Raw genomic sequence first — 25109 nt, forward strand, 5'->3', positions numbered from 1 at the left:
AGTTAATTTCTGGATGAAGCATTATGCAAGGATCAAACGGTTAAATACCACATGGCACATCTGATGTGCTCTTTTAGATTAAAGTACAGTTACAGTAGGCAAGTTGCTGCAACCGAGTGGGTGTGACGGTGCTGCCGCCAGCTCTGATGATGTGAGGATGAGACAGCACAGATACACTCACATGTATACAGAGGCCCTGTATTTTTCACATCCATCGGACAAATCCAATTTGTTAAGACCCTTCTACGACTCACTTACGAAGCTGCGGTCAATGGAAATCACATTTCCATGATTGGACATCCCATTATCCTGTTCGTCCAGACCCACATTGGGGGATAAAGCAAGGCTGAGACGGATACCCACGACAGACCGGAGCTGCGGCTCCAGCGAGTCCGTCGCCTTTCAAAGGGTAAAAGCCTGACATATTAGTCATAAGTGTTCTTTAAATTCATTATCATCTTAACACGCCAGCGGCACAAGTGTCAGGGGGAGGGGAAGCCCTCTTAAATGAGGTTAGTGGATCCATTTAAAGCTTCACAGTTGCTGCGCTGTCCGCCGTGTCACGCGTAAATCTCACGACATGAAAAACATCCCTTTCTTTAATGAGGTTGCACAAGCTCCTTTAATGCAGCTGGGGACTTTCTGGGTTTAATCAATGAACAGGCTCTGCCTTAAATCAATAATCTGTCTGATTTCTAAATATCACAATCAGTTTACGTACATACTGAGCAATCACAAAATTCCACGGTGGCAATTAAAACAAAAAACAAACACACACACGAGAAAAATTATAATTCCATCTCAGTTTAGTTTTTGTTCCTAACCCCATCGACTATACGCCACCAGTGGCGGTGTATGACATCATTGTAGCCTTGCACGTCTTTGTTTGCATGTATGAAAATGGAGACGTGATTATTCACTTGTATCCAGAGCAGTTCGCACTTTATGACAAACCAAAAATCCTGCACAGAAATCATCTTCATTTTGAAAATAACTCTTTAATATTTTTGTTTATTTAACACACAAACTTGCTCAATGTAAAGAATAAACATCCCCAATCATTATGAAAGCATTTGAGATGTATGCCTAAAACATACTCCAGGGGGATTATTATTATGATGTGATACCAGCTACTTCTTAAAAATAAAAATGGCACAACTCAAAAAACTCCTGCTTTCCTTCCAGATCTGACAAAAATAAAATACTAGTCATGTGAATGATGAGGACCCAGGGAGGCTTTATAGAAGCACTGCACTGCATGTTTTTACCACTGCCAAAGTGTCTTTGAGGCAACATATGCTACTTCTTTCTTTAATCTAACTCGAGTTGTTCATAAACACTTCATAAGCGTTTTGAAACAATCTTTAGATCAGCTGAACACCATAAAGACGGCAAATTTATCTTTTCTATTATGAGCGAGCTGCTACAGTATAGGATGAAACAGGCAGCAGTGACTCAGGTGATTCAGTCATTCGATATCAACTCAAGACAGACACACCGAGACTTGGCAGCAGCAGGATAACGCAAACTAACAAACCAATTAACGCCGTGAAAGCTCAACAGCTTCCATTAGACATCCCAAAGCAAAAACCATGCATATATATTTTTGAAATGCGGCTCTTTGTTTGTCTAAAAGTGAGCCTTTAACAGCAAAATTATCCTGAAGCCACTTCTGATAAAAATACTAAACACGCCTGAGGTGCTATTAGTTTATTAAAGCTACATCCATCTGCCATTAAACACAATCTGAGAGGCAAAAACAAAAACAAGAAAACAAAGACTAGTTTAATGTTTTTCTTCATGAGGTGACTAAAGTACTTTTTTTTGAAGACATAATAAAAGCCTGAGTAAAAATATATGACTTACAACAATAAAAAAAAAAAAATTCTGGGTAATTACCTGTTAATTTTGTAAAAGAGCATAACAACCGACCGCATGCAAGTCATAGCTACAAGTCAGAGGTGACTGACCTTTTTCTCATGATATTGTAATGGAGCTCATCCTCCTGTTTGATGTGAGCATGATCCCCACTGGCCCGGTCACTGCCTTCACTGTCGTCACTGCTGAAAATGGAGGCCAGCTCCTTCTTGGGCACCCGGTTAGGTGGCAGGGGGATGGTGCGCTTCTCTGCCAAGCGCCCGCGGTTCTGCAAAACACAGAAAAGGCGAGACTTTAAAAACAGGATTCAGTAATTCCAGACAGACAAAGTACTAAAATGTGAGTTATTTAAAGTTGCCACTCTTTGAGATGAAAACACAAGTAGATACTCAAAGTAGAAAATCAAAGTCAAAAAATAAATAAATAAAAAAACCAGACCTGAACACCAGATTTCTTTCAGTTTGCGATCCATGGGTTTCTATCTGCAAGTCTGGCTGTATATAAAAAAAAGAATTGGCAGAAATTTTGGAAAGTCTGATTGTCAGACTGCACAGGAAATGATAGACTAAAGATCAGCCGAAACTGAGTTACTGCAGTAATCAGAACGCACAGAATGAGCTAGTGCCGCTAATCAGAGCCTTTCTGGCTGTTGCCCTAAAATCACCGCAGAGAGTGTGCGATTAGCACACAGAGGTAAAGGCTTCCCACTTGGAATAGGCGTTATCAATGAAAATCCAACTCTCTGTTATATCTCAGATACTGCAAAGGACATTACATAACGTTAGCCTCTGTGGGCAACGTGCAAGAAAAACCCCTTCCCTGCTCTTTGGCACAAATCTGCAAGATTAGGCTTTGAAAAAACGACATGAAAAGAAACCCAATAAAAGCTGGGAACACCTGCTTTGGTCAGATGAGACCAAGATAAATGCGTTCGGCTCAGACGGGGTTCAGCCTGCGAGGAGTGCCACAGTAAAGCACGGAGGTGGGAGCGTGATGATACGGGGTTGCGTGAGTGAAAAGCATGTTGGGGAGATGACATTTACAGATATCAGTGAGCCAGATGTAACGTGCGCGCGCGCCTATCCCAGCTGTCATATGTTGAAAGGGGGGGTATATAATATAATAAAAGATAAAGGTTACATGTTGCCTATTACATGAGTTTTTATTTCAAAAGCAAATCTATGGGAAGAAAATAACTCTGTCGGTGAACCGTGTATTTATTTTGTTCCAAAACTTCCTGGAGTTAGCAGAGCAAAGTAGGGATTAAGACAAGAGTATGGCCATAGGGATATCGGGAAGTGAAGCTGGGCGACCTTTAATGTGACCTGAAGAGGTCACTGCAGATTAACACGACCCTATCACAGAGCAATGGGAGAAGGGTGAGAAAGAGGAGGGGAGGAATAACCTAGATAGGAGGATTGAGAGATGCATAGAGTAAAAGAGACTGAGTCAGGGAAGAAAATTGGAGAACGAGCAAGGGAACGATAGGGCAGAGAAGAAAAGTTAACAAGGAAGAGAGGAAGAGCAGATGTGGGTTTTGCACAGGAGAGAAAAAGGTGAGAGAAAACACAGAAATAAAAGAGAATGTGGTGAGTCAAAACATGAAAGGGAGAAAGCTCCACAGAGGGAAGGTCTGTCCAGTGTGGGAGAATGGACTTGGATGTGAAACTATATTCCCCTCTCTCTCGCTTACTCTCTGTGTGTGCCTACATCTCTGCTCTTACTCCTTCAAGCCCTCCAGCTATCCCTTCCACGGCATGCAACCCCACACTCCACCACTCCTCCCTATATTTCCCTTCTTCCCTCACTCCATCCATCCCAGGAGGTGCTGTAGCATGAGTGGCAGGCGGGGGCAGAAGGAGGGATTTGGGGGCTCCTAGCCAAAAGGCAAACAGGTGCAGCCCCTCTGGAGTCTCTCAAATGGCACACATTAAAAAGAGTTGGGAGGGGACAGAGAAAGATGAAAACATCCCCCAGGATGAGCAGGCCACAGATTTCTGAAAATTTCTCGCCTTTCTGCTTTTCTGTGTCTTGCTTTAAAAAAAAAAAAAAAAAAAAAAAGATTTTTCATCTGTTTCCTGTCCTGTCAGACCTTTCTACAAGTTGTGCACCATTATTTCAGGACAGTTGATCACTTTCTGGTACTTCTGCTTCTTCTAGTCCAGAATGCTGGAGCTCTAATATATAATCAAGAGGAGTGGAGGGGCCAAGAGTGAACCCCTCCCCCAAAAAGGAATAAAAATAAATAAATCACTCCTTTATGGATCCAACCACATCCATCTGTCTCTCTTACACACAAACATCTGGCAAATACAAATTCTCCACCTCCAGGTCTATTTATTGCTGTCTTCACATTGTCAGGGAAAACACATGTGCACTACACCCGCGCCGTGACACACATAAACGCATGCATGCTCTCACAGTCAGGCACACCTGTTAATATTCCTTAGAATTCCCCTCCAAAGTGGGGGATTTTACTCGGAGCAAGCCAGCAATAGAGTGTACACAAGAATAGTTTGTCTAAGAGCAGTCGTGACTGTGACTGTGTGTGTGTGCGTGTGTGCGTGACAACCACCCACATGGCCGTGACATACCCAGCCTGACAGCCCCCCTCCCTTCCTCCCTCTTCTCTCCTCCCGGAAAGCCCCAATCCTTTCTTTAGTGGCACTGACGCAGAACTGGGGGTGAGCTCCCACTGCTTCCGGCAACACTTCCGCAGGACGGGGGAGGGCTCTCTGAAACAAAACATGAAGCCAAACACACCCCTGGCAGCCCACGTAGGAGCGCTCAAAGGAAGGGCGCCTGAGCGCTCATGCTCGTACATGCACGGACAAACATGCGTGTGTGCAGAGCTGAGGCAACCTTACTGTGTGTGGTCAACCTCCTTTCAGCCATGGAAAAAAGTCTCTCATAAAAGTCCCACTAAAAGCACCTCTATGAATATCACCTCCCACGCTTTCTGTCTAACAGTCAGCCAGCCAAGAAATATATCTGGGCTTCACATTTACACACACACACACACACACACACACACACACACACACACACACACACACACACGCGCGCGCGCGCGCGCATATAAGGACATAACGATGAACTAATTGCACAATATAGACAATTACAATTATAATGACTACAAACATCCAGAAACACGCAGACACTCTGCCAATCACTCACAATATGCAGTGAAGCCGACACTAACTGAACCTGAACTGAAATTTCTCAGTGATTCAGACAGATCGCTGCATGTTTGATACTTTGGGGGCAAACAGCAGTGCAGGTGTTCATTATGCTATTACAGGTCAGAGATAATAAGAGATGAAGTTTGATGCAAGAGCATCCTTCAGAATCTACTATATATGGCATTCACTTATTGAAGCCTACATAACACAAAAGCACTCACTTCCATTCATTGAAGGAATTATAAATATTTGGCATTAATCAATATCTTCTGGTTTAACTTAATGTACACAAATCATTTCAAGGTTAAAATATAAAGTTTTTATTCTCAGAGATTTTTCAAAATAGAAAACATGAGTTTTTCTAGCCCTTCATACATGTTAAATTAAGTTAGCGCTGTCTATTAAACTAAGGATTAAATCAAGCTTTTGTGATTGTAACACATTTTTAAATGCAGTAACTAGTTAGCTTCTTTCAAACTAAGCAAATTATATGAGAAGCGGATCTAAGACTAATAGTTTACATTTATTGAATCTCTTCGGTTAACCCTGCTAGGATTACATCATAAAAGCTGTAAGATGACTGGGGGAGTCCCGCATATTTAAGGCATTGGGGTAACTTAAATATCTAGGTTAAGTACGATTACAATCATTTACAGTCCATTTTTTTTCAATGAATGATATATATATATAAAAAATAATTTATTATTCCATTACATATTAATTTAAAAGGTGGCCACAACTGCTTTAGCCAGTGAAACAACATGTTACCTTTGCATTACGTATTGTAATAATGATGTATGAGCTTTAAAAACAAATTTTCGAGAGACGTTAAAAGTTTTAGTGTCTTTAGGTTTTATTTTTAACTATTTCGGTCTTCTTTGTTCACTCGGTTTGTGACGTCATCCAATGGTTTCTGAAGTCCCATTTTAAAGCCTAAAATGTAGCATTACCGTCATCGAGATATTAGTGTTTTGAAACCGGATGAGACCGCAGGTGATGGTTCTGTCTGTGAAACTGCACACTGATGCAGTATCAACTAGCCAATGACCATATCCTGGATAATTCCTCTTTTTGACCCCTAGAATGACCAAAATGCTTTTTTTTTTGTTTTGTTTGTTTGTTTTAATTGAGTGCAACCCGAAATGAGTGACTGAGGTCATACACTCAGCAGGAAAGTATTTACTGGCGTGGCGTAGACTTCTATGCGTGGAAGTCTTGCAACCACAGCTTCGCCCCCCTAGTGGTGTTTACTAAGAATGCAGGTTCAAGGCATTTCTGCATTATCTTTACTTTTCACACCAACACGCCCATCTGTAACACTCTCAACGGATTCATTGTAAGTGATTATCTTAATTCTATGAATGCTAACGCAATTTCCATGGCAAAATTTGAAAGACATGAATAGCACCAACTGCCACTTAAGCCCACTTGCAATCCTTTCGGCCAATACTGTGTAGGCTTCAAGTTTGGATCCACAGCCTGAATGCTTTTCTGCAAACACTGGGACTACAATTTTACTACCTGGCAACATTTACATATGGCTTGCAACATGGAACAAGTCTGAACTGCATGCATTATGTAGTTTCGCTGATGGGTAGGCACACGCACAAAGCCACCGATACAACAACCAGAGACAAAAGTCTAGAAGACCCGCACTGTTTAGTTTCTTTTTTCCTTTACTACATATAGAGATTTTAATGAAAGAGGCTTTCCACATTCAGGACCAAAAGGAATATAAGGACAGGGTTCACAGAGAGACAAATATGAGAGGAATGGGCAATGTGAATTGCACTGGAGAAGAAGAAGATGGGCACTCTCAGAAAAACTTCTGATCCTCCTCAAAATATGCCAAATATAGAGCACATAGTTTCTCTGTTACTGTTGGGGGCTTGTCCGAAGTCGTGAGGAGCATTAACCTAAGAGTGACCTACGTCTAATGACATAACGCCGTCACTTTAAAAGACTGATGAAGCCAGCACTGACTTCCTGTGTCTCATATGGTCTTTAGTGTGGTGGGAAGACATTTACTGAAGTACTGAAATATATGCTACTGGGCTCACTAAAATGATTTAAAATTTAATGAAGAGGCAGGAAATCAACTCATATTTTAACATATAGGAATAATACATTTTTAATATTTCAGTGAGTAATGCTGTTGCATTTGCAGCCATAAACGCTCATAAATTCATGGCCAGTGCATGGCTTAAAAGCAACAAAAAGCCGTCTTGGTGAAAAACAACGCAGACTAACATCCACAGCTAAAGCACAGCTTGGACAGCAAAAGCATTCAAATTAAAGCAGAAATTATAAGGCAATCTAATGTTTTCTCTCTAAATTCATTTTAGACTTTTAAATAAGCACTTGGTGGAAAAAGAGGACTAATAAGTATGTTTTTTTCCCCCTTTTTTCCTCCCCTTTCTCCTTGCGTTATTTCCTGAAAGGTGCAGTGCCCCGCCGCTGGCTCCAACCAGCATTAGCAAGCACACACACACACACACACACACACACACACACACACAGAGCAGAAGCCGCCCGTGACATTCCTGCAGCTGCGGCGCTCTCTCTCCCTCGCACGCGCCCCCCCAGCGATCTCCCTGGGGGACGAATGCCTAATGAGTCACGCGCCTGTCTGCCGTTACCTCGCAGCGTGTGTGTGTGTGTGTGTGTGTGTGTGTGTGTGTGTGTGTGTGTGTGTGTGGAGGCGGGATGGCGGGCCGACTTGGCGCGAGCACTAGGGGAAAGGGGGAGGGGGGAATGAGGAGACGACAGCGAGGGGAGTGGGCGGGGATGAGCATGAGGATGGTGGGTTTGGCGGGGGGGGGGGCGCGAAGCGGTCATTACCGCGCTAGCATAAGAGCTCTGAAACAAGGCCAAAACAAACAATTTGTCTGTTGTGTGTTTACGCGAGACTGAAAAACAATTCGTCACAAAATGCAAAATCTACTTTGTTTAGTCTCATCTCCTCGCCTCCGATTCCAGTGGACGGTACGGCCGTTATGACATTTTCACAGGTGCACCTTCGAAAAAGGTGATTAACTACAAATCTGTCAGCTTTGGTCAACCTGAGGTCGCTCAGTGTGCAAACACGACCAGCATAACCTAACTACTGTGAATAATCAGATTAAGGTAATGGTTTGATTAAAGTGTTTACATGGTTCACAGTTAATCTGATTTCCCCCACTAACCTAATAATAAAGTTTATGTGATTTCTTTGCTAGTCAGGATAAAGTCTGTAAGAATTTCTACTGATCTGTAAAATCTCTTAATGGAGTCACAAGTCATCAAAAAACGGAGTTGGTGGAGTTGCTTTTGCTTTGGTGAATTCACGGAAAACATTCATTGCCAGGCTCTGTTACTTTTCGTTACGTTCGTTCCATGAAAGATATTTAACTGTCGTCCCCACGTTATTTCGGTGTTTTTTCGTTCTTCGACACACCCCATACGTTTGTAGAAGAAAAAAACATTTCGTACTTCGTGACCTTTCAGCAAGTTTAGAAACAAAACTGAAAGAAATCAGACAAAGGCACAGTATACTGTGCAGGGACAATGACAAAATCTCTATTTGCCTCGTGGGGTTATAATTGTATGACTAGTGTGAGCTTCACATTAAGAAACTTAACAGACAATTTTTTTTTTAAATGACAGCTGAAACTCACAGCTTTACACAAGTGGAGTAAAACATAGTTATGCTTCAACACAAGTGCACAAAAGCAACACAGTTTCATCACTTTTATTTTATATACATATATTTTACTAGTAACAGTTACAGTAACTTGTTACTGCTCTTCTGTTAAAAGATAAGACTTAGCTACATGTTCCTGAGAACTATACTAACATTTAGCATGTTTGTCGGCCTAACCATTACCCTATTCTTTAAAGCAAATCCTATCAATACTTCAAAATTTTATTTGTAGATGAAGCTCCTATCCAGTCTGTTCAGGTTAGAGTCTAAAGTGCTCGTTTTATTTTTTCCGTCCATACACGGCTACAATTGTGGATGCTAACAAAGTTTCAAATAATGATGTCAGTATACGCATCAGTGATCACTGGTAGCAACAAGCTCTGTTTCAGATATTTTTTTTCCCCCTTTCTAATTTTGTCTCTGTATGATGTCAGAGAGTGGGGACATTAACGATGCGTTTCACCTCGTGCGCACAGCTTTTTGTCGTGAGTAGTGAAGACCTACGCGGCTCCTGTTCAGACGTTTACGAAGAGTAGCCAACCAAAAGAAGGCTAGCTTCAAGGGAAGGCGCAAGGAAGCTAAAGCTGTTTGGTTTCAGAGCGTGGATTAACTGAGGCACAGAATCAAGGAAAAGTTGCAACTGATGCAAATGAGTATCACAGGTTCCATTTGAAATTTGTAGATGGTTTTAGACCCGATTTCCATCGCACCAAAATAACATCAAATAATACCAAATAACAAACATACTTATATACATAACACAGCAGCATCGGGCTTGCAGACAGAACAAGAGCAATGATCTAAAAGCAAGTATGGAGAGCACGAGTAAATATGGGATTTGAATTTTCCAACATATTCTGGTATAGTGTTAGAGATGGTTCACTAAAGATTTTGTTGTTACATCATCTTCCAAGCTTTTGGAATAATTTTGGTAAGAACATGCTTGTGCTGACAGAGGTATTAGCATGGGGTTTCTTTAAAGGTCAATATTTTGGTTAATAATAAATAAATAAATATTGTTTGAGTGGCTCCTCGTAGTGTTCACTCCTTCACACATATCGTACTGAAAACGTGTGATAATAGCAAAAAGAACTATCAATCTCCAATGAGATCATGCACAAAAGCACCAACTCCTTATGAGTTCAAATGCACTTTGAAAAATAGATCTGATTGTGGATGGCAGTGTGTGCGAGTGTGCGTCTGTGGTTTATGTGCAGTCTTTAGGCAACACTTGGTTGTTCAAGGCCATGTGAGAGAAAGAGGAAAAAAAAAAAAGTGAGAAAGCACTGTAGGACAGACCGGCATGCGACCAAGACCCACGCCTTCCCGACACACACACACAGAGATATATTTACACACATGCACACATGCTCTCCTGCACACTCGGCCCCCACGCGCTGAGCCAAGCGGGCAGTTGCAGCCCAGTGGAGCGGCACAAGGCAAAAGGGGAGGGGGTGGATGGGTTGGGGGAATAGTGGAGGAGGGGCTGAGGTGCACAGAGGGCGAGAGGCGGCGAGGTGGAGGGGAGGCTGCAGGCTCGGCGCTGGGAGGTCAGTGCCGGTGCAGCCAGGCGTGCAAGCGTGCCTCTCACGCCCCCCCACCCGCCTTTCTTTCCTCCTTCCTCACTTATTCTCTCTCTCTGCCTTTCCATCGCCCTCTCTCTCTCCAACTCTTTCTATGTGTTTGTACGCCGACTGAGGTCGCCACAGGGGAGCTTTACAGACAGGTAACGACCGTGGCTTTCCTTCCCCCGACAAATATGGGGGGGAAGAAGAGGGGAAAATATAAATAAAATTGAATTGAATTGTTACATCTGTAACATTAAAAAATACATACACATTCTATGCGTTTACATTAAGTATACAGCTAACAACCAAATTCATTATTAAAGTGAATATTAATAACCAGAAACTCATTAGACCATCACAAACTGGTGAATGTTCTTTCTTTGGTTGAATACAGGTATGAGTTCTTTTCAGTGTACTGAAAGACGTATGATAGCAACACAATAGTGTCTACAAAGGTCTGCTGTGGCAGATCAGGCCTACAATTATCAGAGGAAATCGCACGTCAGAACGCAAGCACAAACACTTTACTCCACACACACACAGATATCGAGGAGGAGGGTTTTTCAAGAAATATCACCATTGTCTTCACTGTCACAAACCACATTTGGTTGACAGACAGCTGTTCCAACTTATTTTAGGGGCATCTTAACAGTGTCCGCACCCACCACAGAGCAGCACAGAGCTCGTTCACACAAACTGCCAGACACATTCAGCTCTCAGTCTTTGGCATCTCTGCTGAACAGGACACTAACGGAAGCTAATGGGTAATTTGCTAAATTAAACAGTTTATTTTAACTGAATTATTCATAGATGGAAAGACAACAAGAGCCACAAAAATGGTTTTAAGTGTGTGTGTATATGACTAGGATTGCATTTCTGTATGTCATACCCACATTACGGTTTTAATGTCTCTATCAGTAAGACTGATGCACATATTGGAGGCTCCATATCTAATTGGTCGCAGAGACACAGAGAGAGACGCGCACCAAAGTTATGCACTTGGCACAACTGCAGTTTCTGCACACTTCTGAGCTGATGACCTATTCCATTGTTACCATAGCAACGTAGCATCAGCAACATGCGTGCGTGCGTGTGCACAAACACAGAACACGTCACGCAGTAGATACGGTCTAGCCATCACACAAACACATCGTCCTCCTATATTTCACTCAACATGGAGCACTTTATTTAATTATCTTCTCCATTCTTACCCAACTGAAAATGGGTGTTATGAACATAATGAGAAAGAAGTTATACGGAAAAAAGTGTGTGTGTACGTGCTTGTACAGATATGCGTGGCTGCGTGTTTAATTCCACTTTGCAAAAGAAGCCCTTGATTGGAGGAGGTCTTTACGAGCCGGAGGAGGGGAGTGTAATTTCCTCCCGGCCTCCGCCAGTTCCGCTGAAATAACAGAGCAGAGGAAGCCCAGCTCTCCCGGGAAGAGACACACACACACACACACACGAACCCAAACACACTCGTACGTGCACACACAGCAAGCTGACAAGTCAGCCGGTATCAGGCAAAGAGAAACACAAATACAAATCAACACAAACATACGCAAAGACAAAAAGACAAATACACAGAGCTAAGATAAAGTATTATATAGACACTCAATAAGCAGCATCTGAAAACCTCAATGAATAACCGTAACAAAAGCAAACGCTAATAAAGAGGAATCCTTTAAGCAACTTGCCGTTATTACATAATGGAAAAGTAAGACACCTCGACAGCGAGTCGTAAAGGAATTAATTTCATACACCAACATTAAGAACATATTTAATCCATAAACTTTCCAGTGTAGCGGACCAATTTGTGTCGTGGTGTTATTAAAACAGCTCGTGCCCAGGCAGACGCAGCAAATTACCTTTCCTGATTTCTGTGCAGGCAGGTGAGACGTCTTCCCACCAGCTGCTGCACTTTTTTATGATGGCTTGCCTCATGCCTATAGCGAAACAAGATCACTCAAAGTTCAGCCGTCAAACTTTCAAAACAAATGTCGGCATGAGGTAATTTGTGTCAGTAGGCAGGCATATAGTGCGCGCGCGCGTGTGTGTGTGTGTGTGTGTGTAAAAGTGCGAGAGAGCGAGAGCTCATCAGTGAGGGAGTGCTGGCTGCCATGCCCTGAGGGGAGTCAGTGGGGAGAAAGGGAGACGCCAGTACAGGCCATACAAGTCCCGCTGCCTTCCCTCCTCCGCCTAACCCTCACTGCTCCACATAGAACTGCCAACATACTCAGCCTGTGTGTCTATGTGTGTGTGTGTGTCTGTGCGTGTGTCATAGAGGTATTCACTTGGTGGGTTTGACTTTAGGCTTCACCACCAACCCAAGGAAAGGGGAAAGAGGCAGAAAAGGCTACAACAACAACCTTAAGGCTCTCATATCTCTGCTTACGTCAATAACAAAGTTTTCTCCGTCACAGCTGTAATTGAAGTGGAACTGTACAAGCCATAGCAAGCCAAGAGCCAATGATATCAGTAATGAGCCTCAGCGCAAGCAAACGCTCACATTTTCAAATCCTTCGTTAAAAAATAAGACGTGTATTTTTCCTGCCCCCAACCTCCCTCAGGTAATTTGTTTTGGCTGAACTCAATGTGTCAGGGTGCAGGTCTTCATTCTTGGCTGTAAAAAATGTCACCAGTTTACCTGTATCACTCAAACACCTCCGGCTTATCAAACCCGCCTTTGCCTTGCGTGCCTCGCACACAATAATCAGCAGTAGCCACGCTCAGTAGCTCGCTAAGCCTCTTACACCCTTCCCTCAAGATTAGAGCTTGGGAGCGACAACAGATGCGCTCCGCGGTGATAAAAAAAAAAAAAAAAAAAAAAGAAAGAAAGAAAACACAGACACACACGCAAAGACACACACTCACGCTCAAAACCCTCTGCACCTGTGTGAACAGATTTGGCGGCAGCGAGCCCGCAGTGTGCTTGCTCAAAGCTGACACACACACACACACACACACACACACACACACACACAGAGCGGTGATGCTATAATCGTGACACACCTGCAAGGCCTCAAGGTTTGGCACCGTGCCCTTGGCCGAGCCCTGAGGGAGGCACTAGGCAAACAAAAGTTCAACAGCCAGGTGAGGAAACTGACTCGGCGAGACAGAAGAACCTGACCACTGATACCCAACGTCAGGCATTAGACCTGGACAGCTCAATGCCTCCGAATAAAAGGCTGTTTGATACGCCACATCTGTGAAAGGCTGAAAGTGGATTTGATATTCATGCTGAGGAAAATTACCATCAAAGCTGACATGTGTGCCTGTAGGGTCTCTTCCATCAAGGTTACAAAGACTGCTTCACAATATACTCTTACAGACTACCCCCACTGGTAGAATAAAAGCTGACAACAAAAATACCAATAAATGCTGGTATGTCTTTTCCAGCTCTGACCCACGCCAAACTCAACTATAGGCTAAGAGGAAAAAATATATAATAAACAAAAAGGAGTACAGACTCCAAAGCCCTTAAATAAGATTTTGCGATTTAAGAAATACAGAAATAAACTGATGTGCCAGCCGAGAAAGAGCAAACTGTCCTCTTTGATTTAACTGAGCAGAAAAACAAACAATTATATTGCCTATCTGCAAAAGAAAATGACAAAACCTTTGACACAAATGTTTTTTATACCACGACTGTGCTCTTTGACCAGTTATAACCTTCACCACCAATGAGATAATTCTTCACCACTACAGTAACCCTACACACTAAAAAAAAAGAAGTTACCTTTAAGACAAATAAGCTATACCTCAGCAAGTAGTGTTCCCATACCCAACATAAAACATACAGAAAGCCACAGCAGCCACCAGTATACATATATATACATATATATATATATAAAAAAGAAATATTCTTACCACTGGGGATGAAATTCGACAACCAGGGCAATCGCAGATGGGTGGATGCACCTGTAAGATTCCTTTGGACATAAGAGTCTTGAGACTTTTTCCTGGAAACAAACAAGAGAGACACTTTCAGAGAACACCTATCATATCCTCCATCAACTAAACTCATCTCCTGTAGCATGGGAGAAGCTCCCCACTAACATGGCATCTGTCTTCAGCTCTTCACCTCAGAATTTTAAAAACAAATAATGTTAAATAACATAAATAACAAAAATAAATAATAATAACCAGATAATTAACACAACACAGACCTGAAAGAGTCGGTACCTGTAAAGATTTGCCTATTCTCTGTTTAATTTTATCACTGTGTCCAGCTGTAGCCACTGTTCAGGGCTGCGAGCCAGCCAGGAGCTTACTGACATCTGTCTATAGGAATCGCTATATTAAACTATAAGACTATCAGTTTTGACCTGTAGGCGACCCCCCCCACACCCCCACCCACACACTTCTTAATGCGTGTCAGTTTTGCCTGAGTAGCCCTGCATGCGCGTGAGTGTGAGGCGAAAGGGCGCGCACCAAGCGTAGTTACTGCATAAGAATACTTTGCTGTAAATGCCAAGCTAAAAAAAAATCACTGGCAACGGTTTCTTGCTTTTTTTTTGTTTTGTTGCTATTTTGTTCTTCTTGGTTTTTTTTTAATGAAAACAAAAACATTCAAAATGAGTCAACAGCTTTAATGAGAAACACTGGATACAAATAAGTCGCATTAAACGAACTGTGATGCTAAATTGACGCAAAATATCGGCTCATAAAGTCTCCTCAAATCTAACATGCAATGCGTAAACGTGAACACCCATGCACAAGTGCAGCTGCACCTAGCGGAATGATTTATCTCATAATGTGGAAGAAAACAATATATCTGAACTGTCACGTATTTCAGTAAACTACGTCTAACTTTTCACCTCGGTCCAGTGCAGCCAACTCCTAGTGCAGCCCCGGCTCGGTGTGTGTGAGAGCAGCCCAAACTCTGTGTCAAAGGCTCGGAGGGTATGTGGAGGATATGCGCCCTTTCTCATCTGTCTCCTTACGCACCGACTGCTGTAACCCTTTCACTCCAAAACTCAGTACCGAACCACAGGATTCAAGTTAGTAGCCACACTATGCGGCGTCTATAAAGCTCCTAATTCACAGTGTCGTGTCCTCCTTTGCCCGTGAACCTTCAGAAAAGTGAAGATACAGCTCTTACCTTTGTGTCTGATACTCCGTTTCCAATCTTTGGCAGTCTCACGTCCACTGACAAACTGGAACTCGTTGGGGGTGAGCCACTCGCCCCTGTATTTAATTGAGGGTCCCTTACTGCCTTGACACAGTTTATTGATATAAAGCAAAGCCTTGTTTTCCCCGCACTCCACCTCAATGCAAGGCTCCCCGTTGTCGAAGAAGGGCTGAAAGTCGGGGATGGAGGAGAACCTCTCTACCATTAAGTCGTCCGTGTGATGGTGGAGGTGCTGGTGATGCAGCGCCGAGTCGTGGAGCCCCAAGTACGCGCGATGATGGGCGAAAATGTGGTCGTAGGGCGGCGGATGCGGGGTCACCACGGGGATAGCGGTGGCATTTAAAGGGGCCAAGTATTCAGAGGGGTTGAACGCAGTCAATGCCATGTCGTCTCCATCCAGCCTCTCCTTCTTGATGGCAGGCATGTTAGTGGGAGCCGAGCGCCGGTAACAAGTGAAAAGCTGCTGCTCGCCCGATCCAACTTGAGCGTCCTCTTCGTCTGCGAGTTGGGCTGACCCAGACTTGGAGACGCGCCGCTTGGTTTTACGCAGTCCCGTGTCGCCGAGAGACAGCGGTCTGATGAAGTTGCCGGATAGATTCCCATTCAGTAGTTTCCAGCTCGCAGCGGCAGCAGCGCTCTCCGCCAGCCTCACAGCTCCTACCTCCCACATTTAATCACACTCGCTCTGTTAATACCTGACATGCTGGGCAGCCCTGAGCCCCTCACACTCTCCTACCTGCTCTAATCAGTAGCGGCCACGTTTTACCTCGCACTTCTTAGCGTTTGAGAATTTTAAAAGTGGGAGTTTTCTTTTCTTTTTTAATATCCACCGAGTAGAGGTAAACCAATCGCCAGTGCAATCTTAAAAAAAAAAAAAAAAAGCGATTCTGTTGTGGAAACTTGGGGGAGATGTAACGAGCCCAAATGTTACAGCCAATAATAAGAAGCCGATAAGAGTGCGTGTTTTATTTCAATTAAACCACAGTTATATATGCCACTGATCAGAAACGCGCCCCAATATTATTATTAGTAATAATAATAAAATATGAGACTTAATAATCCTTAGTGTCTGCGCAAACGTTGGTGCGGTTTAAAGTTTGGTAAGAGTTGTTAGTTTTTAACCCCTGTGTATGTCGCTGAAGTCACGCTGAAGTTCACAGACCCAGACCAAACAAGATTTGCACTCTCCGCCGCTTCTCAACTTGGCCCATTTAAACAGCGGAGGCTAGGCGAGACCCACACAGAGGGAGGGGGGTACCGCGAGGGACGGCACTTCAGTGCGTAAAATGGAGGAACCACCACGAGGAAGTAAACTGTCTCCACCTATTTAATTAACTCTTAAACTTCTTTCAGCTCTTTCCTTCTGTTTACCCAAAAGCTCACAATCATATAATTATTAAGTGGAACACTGACACAAAATCGCACTCATACAATTTAATAACTGAAGCAAAATTCAACCCAAAAATATGCCTTTCGTGTCATTTTAAACTTCACTATTAGAGGAACTGCTCCAAATTTTGCTTTGGCCATTGTTTTTAGCCAACAACAACAAAAAAGGCCAGTTTTACTCACATTTTCAACTTGTAATCACTTCATCATCATATAATTTCACAGCTCTAAAGTAGTCCTTTACTATTAACCTAGCCTATACAAAAGAAATGGACTGCTGGATGGACGTCAGAGACCACCAGATCCACACATGGCCACTGCTGTGTTCAGTTTTGGTGTCTAAATTCAACCATCTTATTTGTTATACTTCACCTACTATGACCCCGTTCTGCCCTCTCCCGCCACACCTGCTGCAGTGTCTTTATGCGAGCCGCCACTTTCAGCGCTGAACACATTTTCACCTGTTAAGCTCTCTACATGTTCTATTTTTGGTGTTAACCAAGTACAGAAGGTGTTAACCTTGTGCTTCTATTTATTATAATAAAAAAACAAAGCAAAACAAGATTGATATCATTTTCAGGTATTACAAAAACAGCAAAATAGTGAGCTGTTAGACGTGTGCTTAATAACTAAGTTAATGGAAAACTTATTTTTTGTGTGTTTTGTCCTTTATATAGCTTCTGTTTTGATGTAGACAGGAAATACAAAGACAGACACTGGTGTGACATGCAATAAAGGTCAAATTATGGACCAAAAATATATTTTTGTGGTCTAAGACTATTTTGTCCTCAATACAGTCATAAGTAACGGCGGTTTGTTTGAGTAAAAGTGTTAAAATTGAACTAAACTCAATCATCATATAGCAAATTTAAAAAGGTTGGTCTTATATGTAACCACTGCTGCAGACTTTTGTTTCTTTAACTGGAGTATAACCCAAAACCTGGAACCATACGTTCTGAAAGCACTTTCTCTCCACGCTGTCTGCAGGGTAGGCTCCCCTGAGCTCCTGGAGCTTATGAGCAAGACCACATCTGACCCCCATCAGTGAAGAACCACCCAGGTGGATCCACCACCACCAACACATGGAATAGCCATTCCAGCAGCAGAGGTGGGGTCTAAAGCGCTGTGTGTCAAGAGCTTATAAATCAGGCCAAACTGCCTCTGACACACACAGGAAAGAGGCACGCCACACCGCAGGCGGAAGCGCTGCACGGGAAGGCCGGAGTCCACAGCCCGGGCCAAAACTGGTATAAAAGCCTCCAGCCACGACCAAGCAGGCAAACACACAGCAGACATGTATAAAAACAGATGCCAGCTACCTCACTGAAGATGATGACAGGCTGTAGATTGACATTTTTCCCTTTGGATATGAGAAGCTGTGATGTCTGAAGGGAAAAGTAATGGAATTAGTGGGTTTGTGGATTAGGAAGAGACCAAAACAGATGTTACATTCACAGCTAAGGAAGAAAAAAGTGACCTGAGATCACTTCTCTGAAAAGCCTCGCCTGAAACAGAAAGAAAAAAAAAAATCCAATCAAACATTTTTCGACATATCTTTCCACGTGATGGTGAGCTCGCCGAAAAGCAGCACTGACATTAATTATGAACTGCTGACATTTATGGCATATGTTTAAAAAGTCGTTTCTAGGAAGTGGAACACTGCATTTCAGATTAGAAGCTCTGATACTTTATCAAAGCGGGCCTCACCGCAGCAAAATGTCTCGATGGAAACCTTGTTGATAAGTGCGTTGGTGCTAGAGGCTGCACCGTCGGGAGAGCCCTGATGAAACTAGTCATAAAGGGGACACCCATTACTTACACCCACTGCCCATCCTTGAATGTGACTCATTCAAGGGGTTCCCCAAACTTTAGTGACGACACCTCAACTTTCACATCTTCAAAAAATTGGTTTGGTGTTAAATGAGTAAAACTTTCCATCAGCAACCTGTGCGTTTTACATAAAAAAAAATGCAAAAAAAAAAAAAAAAACAACCTCTTGATTTGATGGGGAAACCTTGCTCAACCTTTCTACCTCCTTTAACCTTTTTACTTCCTTTTTGCAGTTTGCAGTGTGGAAGAGTCTCGTGTACAATAGAAAAGAAAATACCAAAGAAAAACCCACACCTGCTCATACACCTCATAAATTTACAGTGAAACAGAAAATCCCAGCATCAATGTATAATGGCTATATTACAGTAAAATGGTATCTTAGTTTAGTTAACAGAGCGTTACCTCTGCTTGTGTTGCTTTTGAGCTAAAAAGAAAAAAAAAAAGAAGTTAATTCTGTTACATTTGAAACCAATTTAGAGTAGAAATAACCCACAGGGCATAAAGTCAGGCAGCTTTGCTTGTGTAGGAGCTTTAATAAAATGTGTTGTAGATTCTACAAAAAAGTACCTCCCACAAAGATGATATAAACATTAGTTCTTTTGATATAATTAACTTTTTGTTGCCAACTACTTCTTCACTCTGTGACTTTCTGTGTTTCCTGAGATGTCTCTGAGCAGCCTACACAGACGCACACTTGTGCATCTTTCAGCTATGACGTACTCTAGTCAAGCGACCATGAGTCAAGCCTTGCACTCGCACAGCAAAACACTGGTGGAGATATTAGCATCACCTCAGCTTAGAGTTTCTCAGTCTCATGCTAAACACCTGTTCACATGTGAATAAACTGGTGAGCCTGCAGTACAAACCCTTAGATTAGAAATGAGATACCGACTGATTTAACAACCCCAAAATATACATAGAAAGCAAACCAATAGCCCACTAAGGAACAAGAGAGACTTTAACACTACTGAATTTTTCTCTTCAGGTTGGTCACTAAACTTAATACAGACACCGCTTCACTGCACTGTTTGTGTATTTTCTTTTGACATTTCATCACTGTAATATTTTTAAATGATAAATTAAACATTCATATTGCTAAATTACACTGTTGCTTTCTGGAAATTCTGTCTATGAGCGCTACATTACGCAGAGGATAAGCGTCTACAGCTGTCTACAAAACTTCAAAAACGCAGAGATCAGTCCTCCCCTGTAAACCATAAAGGATGTTTACACAAACTGTTGGGGTCGGCTTATTTGGCCGTGTGGGCTAATGAAGCACAACTTTTGTCAGTCTTCAAAGTGTGTTTTACAGCCATTCTCTCTCCCTGTCGTCCGGCGGGAACCCCCCTAGAGCGGCCTCCGCCTCTGCGCCGTTGTTGGCAGCGGCCCGGAGCCGCAGCGCTGCCGGCGGGGGAGAGTGGTAATAAATAACCCGGGGAGAGGAGCGGAGACCGCCGGGCGGTGCACAGTCTGACCTGACAAATACTCACTGGAAAACCATCAGAGAGCGAGAGCCCACCCCTAGCGCTTGGAGCCAGCCTTTCAGACATGAGCTGCAAAATATATAGGCCTGCCCCTACTGGAAAAAACAAGGAGAGGAAGAAGACAGAAGCGTCTCCGTCTCTCCCCCCGCATTCACATCCAGACACCGCCGGAGACACGGCGAGAGTAATTAACTATTTAAAGTTCCTTCTGAAAGCATCAAAGTACGCCCTGTCCAAATCCACTATGGCAAAATAGGAGACGATAAACAAGTCAGAGGAAGTTACAGGAAGATTAAACTATTTTAAGTTTTGCTTGACATGGAAATGACCCAGTTAGCCTGAATTTAACCCACAAGTTCACTAATGTTCTGCCTTGTTTGCTAACTGTAACTGGTGAACTTAGGTTCACAATTTCAAAAATGTCCTTGATTAAAAATGAGCATATTTTAGTGCCTATACCCCAAACTTCCAATGTTATCCCATTAGTTTTATGATAACGCCTTTGCGTGCGATTGCATTGCAACTGTACTGTTAAGGATTATGGACATGCAACCTACAGACACGCATTTGTGCAGTCCTCTAAAAAAGAAAACCAGCCACAGACTGTATAAAACACTCAGGTAGCTTCCCAGCTGGAAAAATTAAGCCCATGTTGAAGTGTGCTCAACTTGCATTTCATCTGAAAACCACCAGAGAGCAACAGCTGTGGTTTCAAACACACTTCCTGTCCATTAGAAGTTTACTGGAAAACAGCTTCCTGCGTTGACCTCTCAACACTTTCATGTTGAGTTTGAGCTCAGTCAGTCATTTTGAGTCATAGCGAATAAAAAAACAACTCTAAATTAAGGATAATCTGTGATCATGAAACCATATAATCATTAGCTAACGCCTTGCGATTGACAAACTGTTGCTAATAAGCGTGTAACTTTACACAGAGACCCACCCATCTCTACCACATCCATTTTTTTTTTGGGCAACCAGAAAAGCTCATCTCAAGGTTTCAAAACGGGACTTCAAAAACAGCAGCTACGCCCATCTTTTATAGCGTCTATGCCAACAGCAAAGCCCAATCAGACTGATATGGTTTTCTAGGTTAAATGCTGATTTGTTAAAAATTGTGCCTGAGCAGGAAAGAGAAATAGTGCAATTTACCAAGTACAGACCAAAGATTTTAAAAATAACACAAGCAGCTCAAAAAGTGCCCCAGTGGACACCTTTCATTTGGTTTCACTTCGGCTCTTATGTTATACAACTTTGGTTTTATACACAGCTGACTGCAGGACCAACAGAAAAATCAAGAGGACCTCACCTTCTTGCTGTGTTAACCACCACACTATTATGCTGCCCAACTAAATTAGTATTAATAGTCATTTAGCTGTAGCCTGTAACATCATGCAAGAGCACAAAGACCACATGGATTGGAGTCACTTAGTTCAGATTTCCAGTTGGTGCCATCAACCAATTGGATAGGCCTAACCTAAACATGTGATGTAGCGCTACACCCCATTTTTGTATACATTTTTGTTTTAGATGGATCAAAGTAGTGAAAAATTGGGGACCACGGATTTTTCAATTATTAGAAGCAACTGTTGGACCAGTTGTCACAGCCACAAGGAGGTTTATTCAACGTAAACAAGACTAAACGTCTGACTCATAGGCCATCACCCAACCACGATGCTCTGCCCCTTCCTGCAAGAGGAACCAGCTGTGAGTAGTGCACTGATAATAACACCAGCATTTTAAGTATAGAGAATATGGTATTATAATCAGGATCCTTTAGCGTACACTGACTCATTAGTCTTAGAGATGCATCACTTCAATCAGGAGGAGATCATTTACATATGAGTCAAACAAGGGAATTCCCGTCATCACCCCTAAACAGTTGCGAGCTAAATAAAGATGTTATAAAGCAAGGCCCGTGATATGATGCAAACAGCAGGTTCAGTGAGCTTACGCTACCTGAATAGAAGCTGTTGCCACATCTTATGAGTTGTTCTGAAGAAAAACAAGGGAATTAGTATTTTGGCTCATTTGCTGGGTTCAAGTTTTGTTCCCCCCCAAATTGTGCCTTTTGTATAATTGCTTTAACATGACAGCTAACATTAAAATGTTCTGCGACCTGCGAAGTTTCACCTTAGTAGAAAGAAAAAGTCTTCATCCGTATTTGAAAAATACTTTTTGTATTTATTCTTTTTTTGTCCTCAGCTTCTTTGATAGTCAAAATGTGAATAATTAAATGATAATAACATAACTGATATAATCAAGGCAGTGGATGGAAACACAAGTTAATAACTAAACTAAAATGAGTACATTTCTCAGTTGCTTTCTGTACAGTTATTTTTTTTATGCGTTTGTCATCTCGGTAAATTCCCACTAACATTCAAGCAGAAGCTCTTGTTACAGTGAATACTTTGCATCTTACAATTCATCCTTCCTCTCATCACATACTTGATGGTCATCATTACTAGTATCCGACTAGCTGGTGACGCTAGTCGGAGTACAAATTTCCAGATTAGTGAATTTAGTTTGGTTCTTCTGCGGCTTTGAAGAACCAAACAATCTGTATTAGCATAACTGTGATCACACAGCTGGTCTTGGCTCTTTTAAGCAAAACATGGAGAAATATTAAGACTTTCAGTATCCAGGGATGTCAGACCTGTATTAGATAACAGGCTGTGACTGTTTTGGCATGGGCTAGGATAGAGAATATGAAGACTAAGATTTCTTTGGTACTTCACTCTACTGTCACACAGCTCATCACCTCTGCTCCGTAGACCTACACATTCTTCTCAACAAGCTCCATTTTAAAAGGAGAAAAAAACTGTATTTTAATCAGAGTCTTCATAGAAGCAGTTTCATTTGAGTCGTGTGACACAACGGCTACTGTTTTAATTAATCTACCCGTCTGTAGATGTTACAATATTGTTATAAGGTTTTGTTTTTCTGCCTCTTTTCCTCCTTCCTATATTCATTGTTCTACTGTGGCTGTTGGTGGTTTCTGTCCTGGGGTTGAACCTCTTGCTGTGAGCCATTCCTCCCGCACCTGTTTGTAATGAAGTCATCAGTCGGCAGTTCCTCAGCACTGTCCCCATCAACATGGTGACACTTAGACCGCCTTTGTGTTAAACCTGTTTTCAAATAAAGACTAGTGTACTTACCTTATATCTCAGTGCTCTCCATAGTAACCTACCTGGAAACCTCGTCCGAACCCTGTCTATTTGGGAGCCCACTGACCTGCAGTCTGGTGATAGCTCCAACAATTCTGCTTCCTTTTGGCACCACCTCAGCAACCAGAGGAGCTGCTTACCTGCACTCAGCCTGCATTTCCCCTCTACACCCATTCGCTTCTCTGGAAACTCACCTGCCGACCCAGAAACCCACCCACGCTCTGTCTCCCTGTCAATTTAGAGCTCCGGCAATCCATTCCGCGTTGATCCTGCTTACAATTCCTTGTCTCCGGTTCACCAACAATCCATCACGCTTCTTGGGTCCTGATCATGGCAGATATACACCTACTGAAACAACACAGTGCGTACAAACCTAACCTACCCAACTCTATTAAATGTGTGTTGGAATCACACACATAGGACACTTTCACAGATGACCTACAGCCCAACACTGTGCCGGGACACTTCCAGGGCAGATGCAAATGGAGGGTTTGAGCTGCTGCTGCTCAGCTAAAGAGCAAGCTAAAGGCTAAAGGAGAGGGAAAAGGTGCACTTATAATAAACCTGTCTCATTGTGGATGAATCAGATTTCTGGAACAGAACTAATGAAACAGAGTTGATGATTCTTCCATCATAATCCTCAGAGTACACCGCGCACAGGTTAGCAGGAGCTCACTTTGGTATTTCATTAATAATGCACACAAGGCTTTTGGGTTATCCAAATTAACACAAAACAGCAACAACACATTGGTGTTAAAATTTCTACTCTATATTTCAACACATTTTTAACACTGTACAGCTGTGATATAATAAAATGAGTAACAATGGTAAACAGCCCTTGCATAAGGACACACAATCCCTAGTATCAGCAAGATGGAGATTACGATCGAGCGAGTATATCAGTTTGTTTGTTTGTTTTTTTAAACAAAAGAGGGTGACTAAAACAAATTATAAAAAAATCTGGGCCATTATAAAAATTAAAAATCCTAACCTGCCCTTGATACCGATTTCATCTTTCTCCACGTTTCAGACTCGCTTTGGTTCTTTTGGCATTCACAGAGTATGGCACCTCTTGGTTCAGGTCAAACTTCTGTTGTAGTAGTTGTTCCTGTTCGGTGTTATTTGCTCCAGTAAAAGGATGCTACCTTTGCTGATTCATTTTCATTTGATCTAGACCTGAAACTTCTCAAGGGACCGCAGGGAGTTTGGCTCTTCTAAATTGGAATTTGTGGAATTTAATATCACAAACGTTCAGAGAGGATACAGTCTCCGAGGCCTTGACTCTACCTCTGTTAGCAGACACAGAAAATGATCAAAAATCACAAGATGGGGGAAGAAAAAAAATGATAGATCAAAAGTGCCAGATTCTAACAAGTCTTTGGAAAGGAAAGCACAAAATTTGTCAATTCAAAGCATTCTTGTGATTACAGTCTACTAAACAACACATCCAATTGAAAATTCATCTACAGCATTTTCAATATGTGCAGAGTGCTACAACGGCAGCTTTTCTGGCTCCTGTTTGCAGTCTCTAAACACCTGCAACAAAAATCAGCAGCTTCTTCAAAGCGGTTTAAGTCATGTTTTCCCTTCATTTTGCTTTTTAAAACTTTTTTAACACTGCATTGGCCTGTGAACACAAAGAGACCACTCTGCTATTTTTGTGGTGTAACCTGGGCCTAAAGCTAAATCTTTAACCAAACAGTCGTCCAAAAAACTAGCCTAAAATAAGTTTGAAAACTGCACAAGTGTGAGATCAACACAGTCTTGTAACTCCAGAATTTCAGAGTTGGCAAGC

At 42.4% G+C, this 25109-nt stretch overlaps 1 protein-coding gene across 6 annotated transcripts in view; it reads right to left on the reverse strand.

Annotated features, from left to right (window-relative positions):
• The window catches only part of samd11 (sterile alpha motif domain containing 11), an 82674-nt gene that overhangs the window by 33723 nt on the left and 23842 nt on the right, over positions 1 to 25109 (reverse strand). For 2 of the 6 annotated variants that reach the window (XM_026154761.1, XM_026154762.1), the window contains 2 exons: positions 14181 to 14272; positions 1971 to 2146 (listed from right to left, as the gene is read on the reverse strand). In XM_026154761.1, the coding sequence (XP_026010546.1) occupies positions 1971 to 2146; positions 14181 to 14252 (248 nt within the window). In that variant the 5' untranslated portion in view covers positions 14253 to 14272. Of the gene's footprint in view, positions 1 to 1970; positions 2147 to 14180; positions 14273 to 15130; positions 15353 to 15414; positions 16659 to 25109 lie in introns of those variants that run through there. The other 4 variants (XM_026154759.1, XM_026154758.1, XM_026154763.1 and 1 more) reach the window with 4 other exon arrangements.

This window comes from Astatotilapia calliptera, chromosome 20 (assembly GCF_900246225.1).
Source record: "Astatotilapia calliptera chromosome 20, fAstCal1.2, whole genome shotgun sequence".
NCBI classification, from domain to species: Eukaryota; Metazoa; Chordata; class Actinopteri; order Cichliformes; family Cichlidae; genus Astatotilapia; species Astatotilapia calliptera.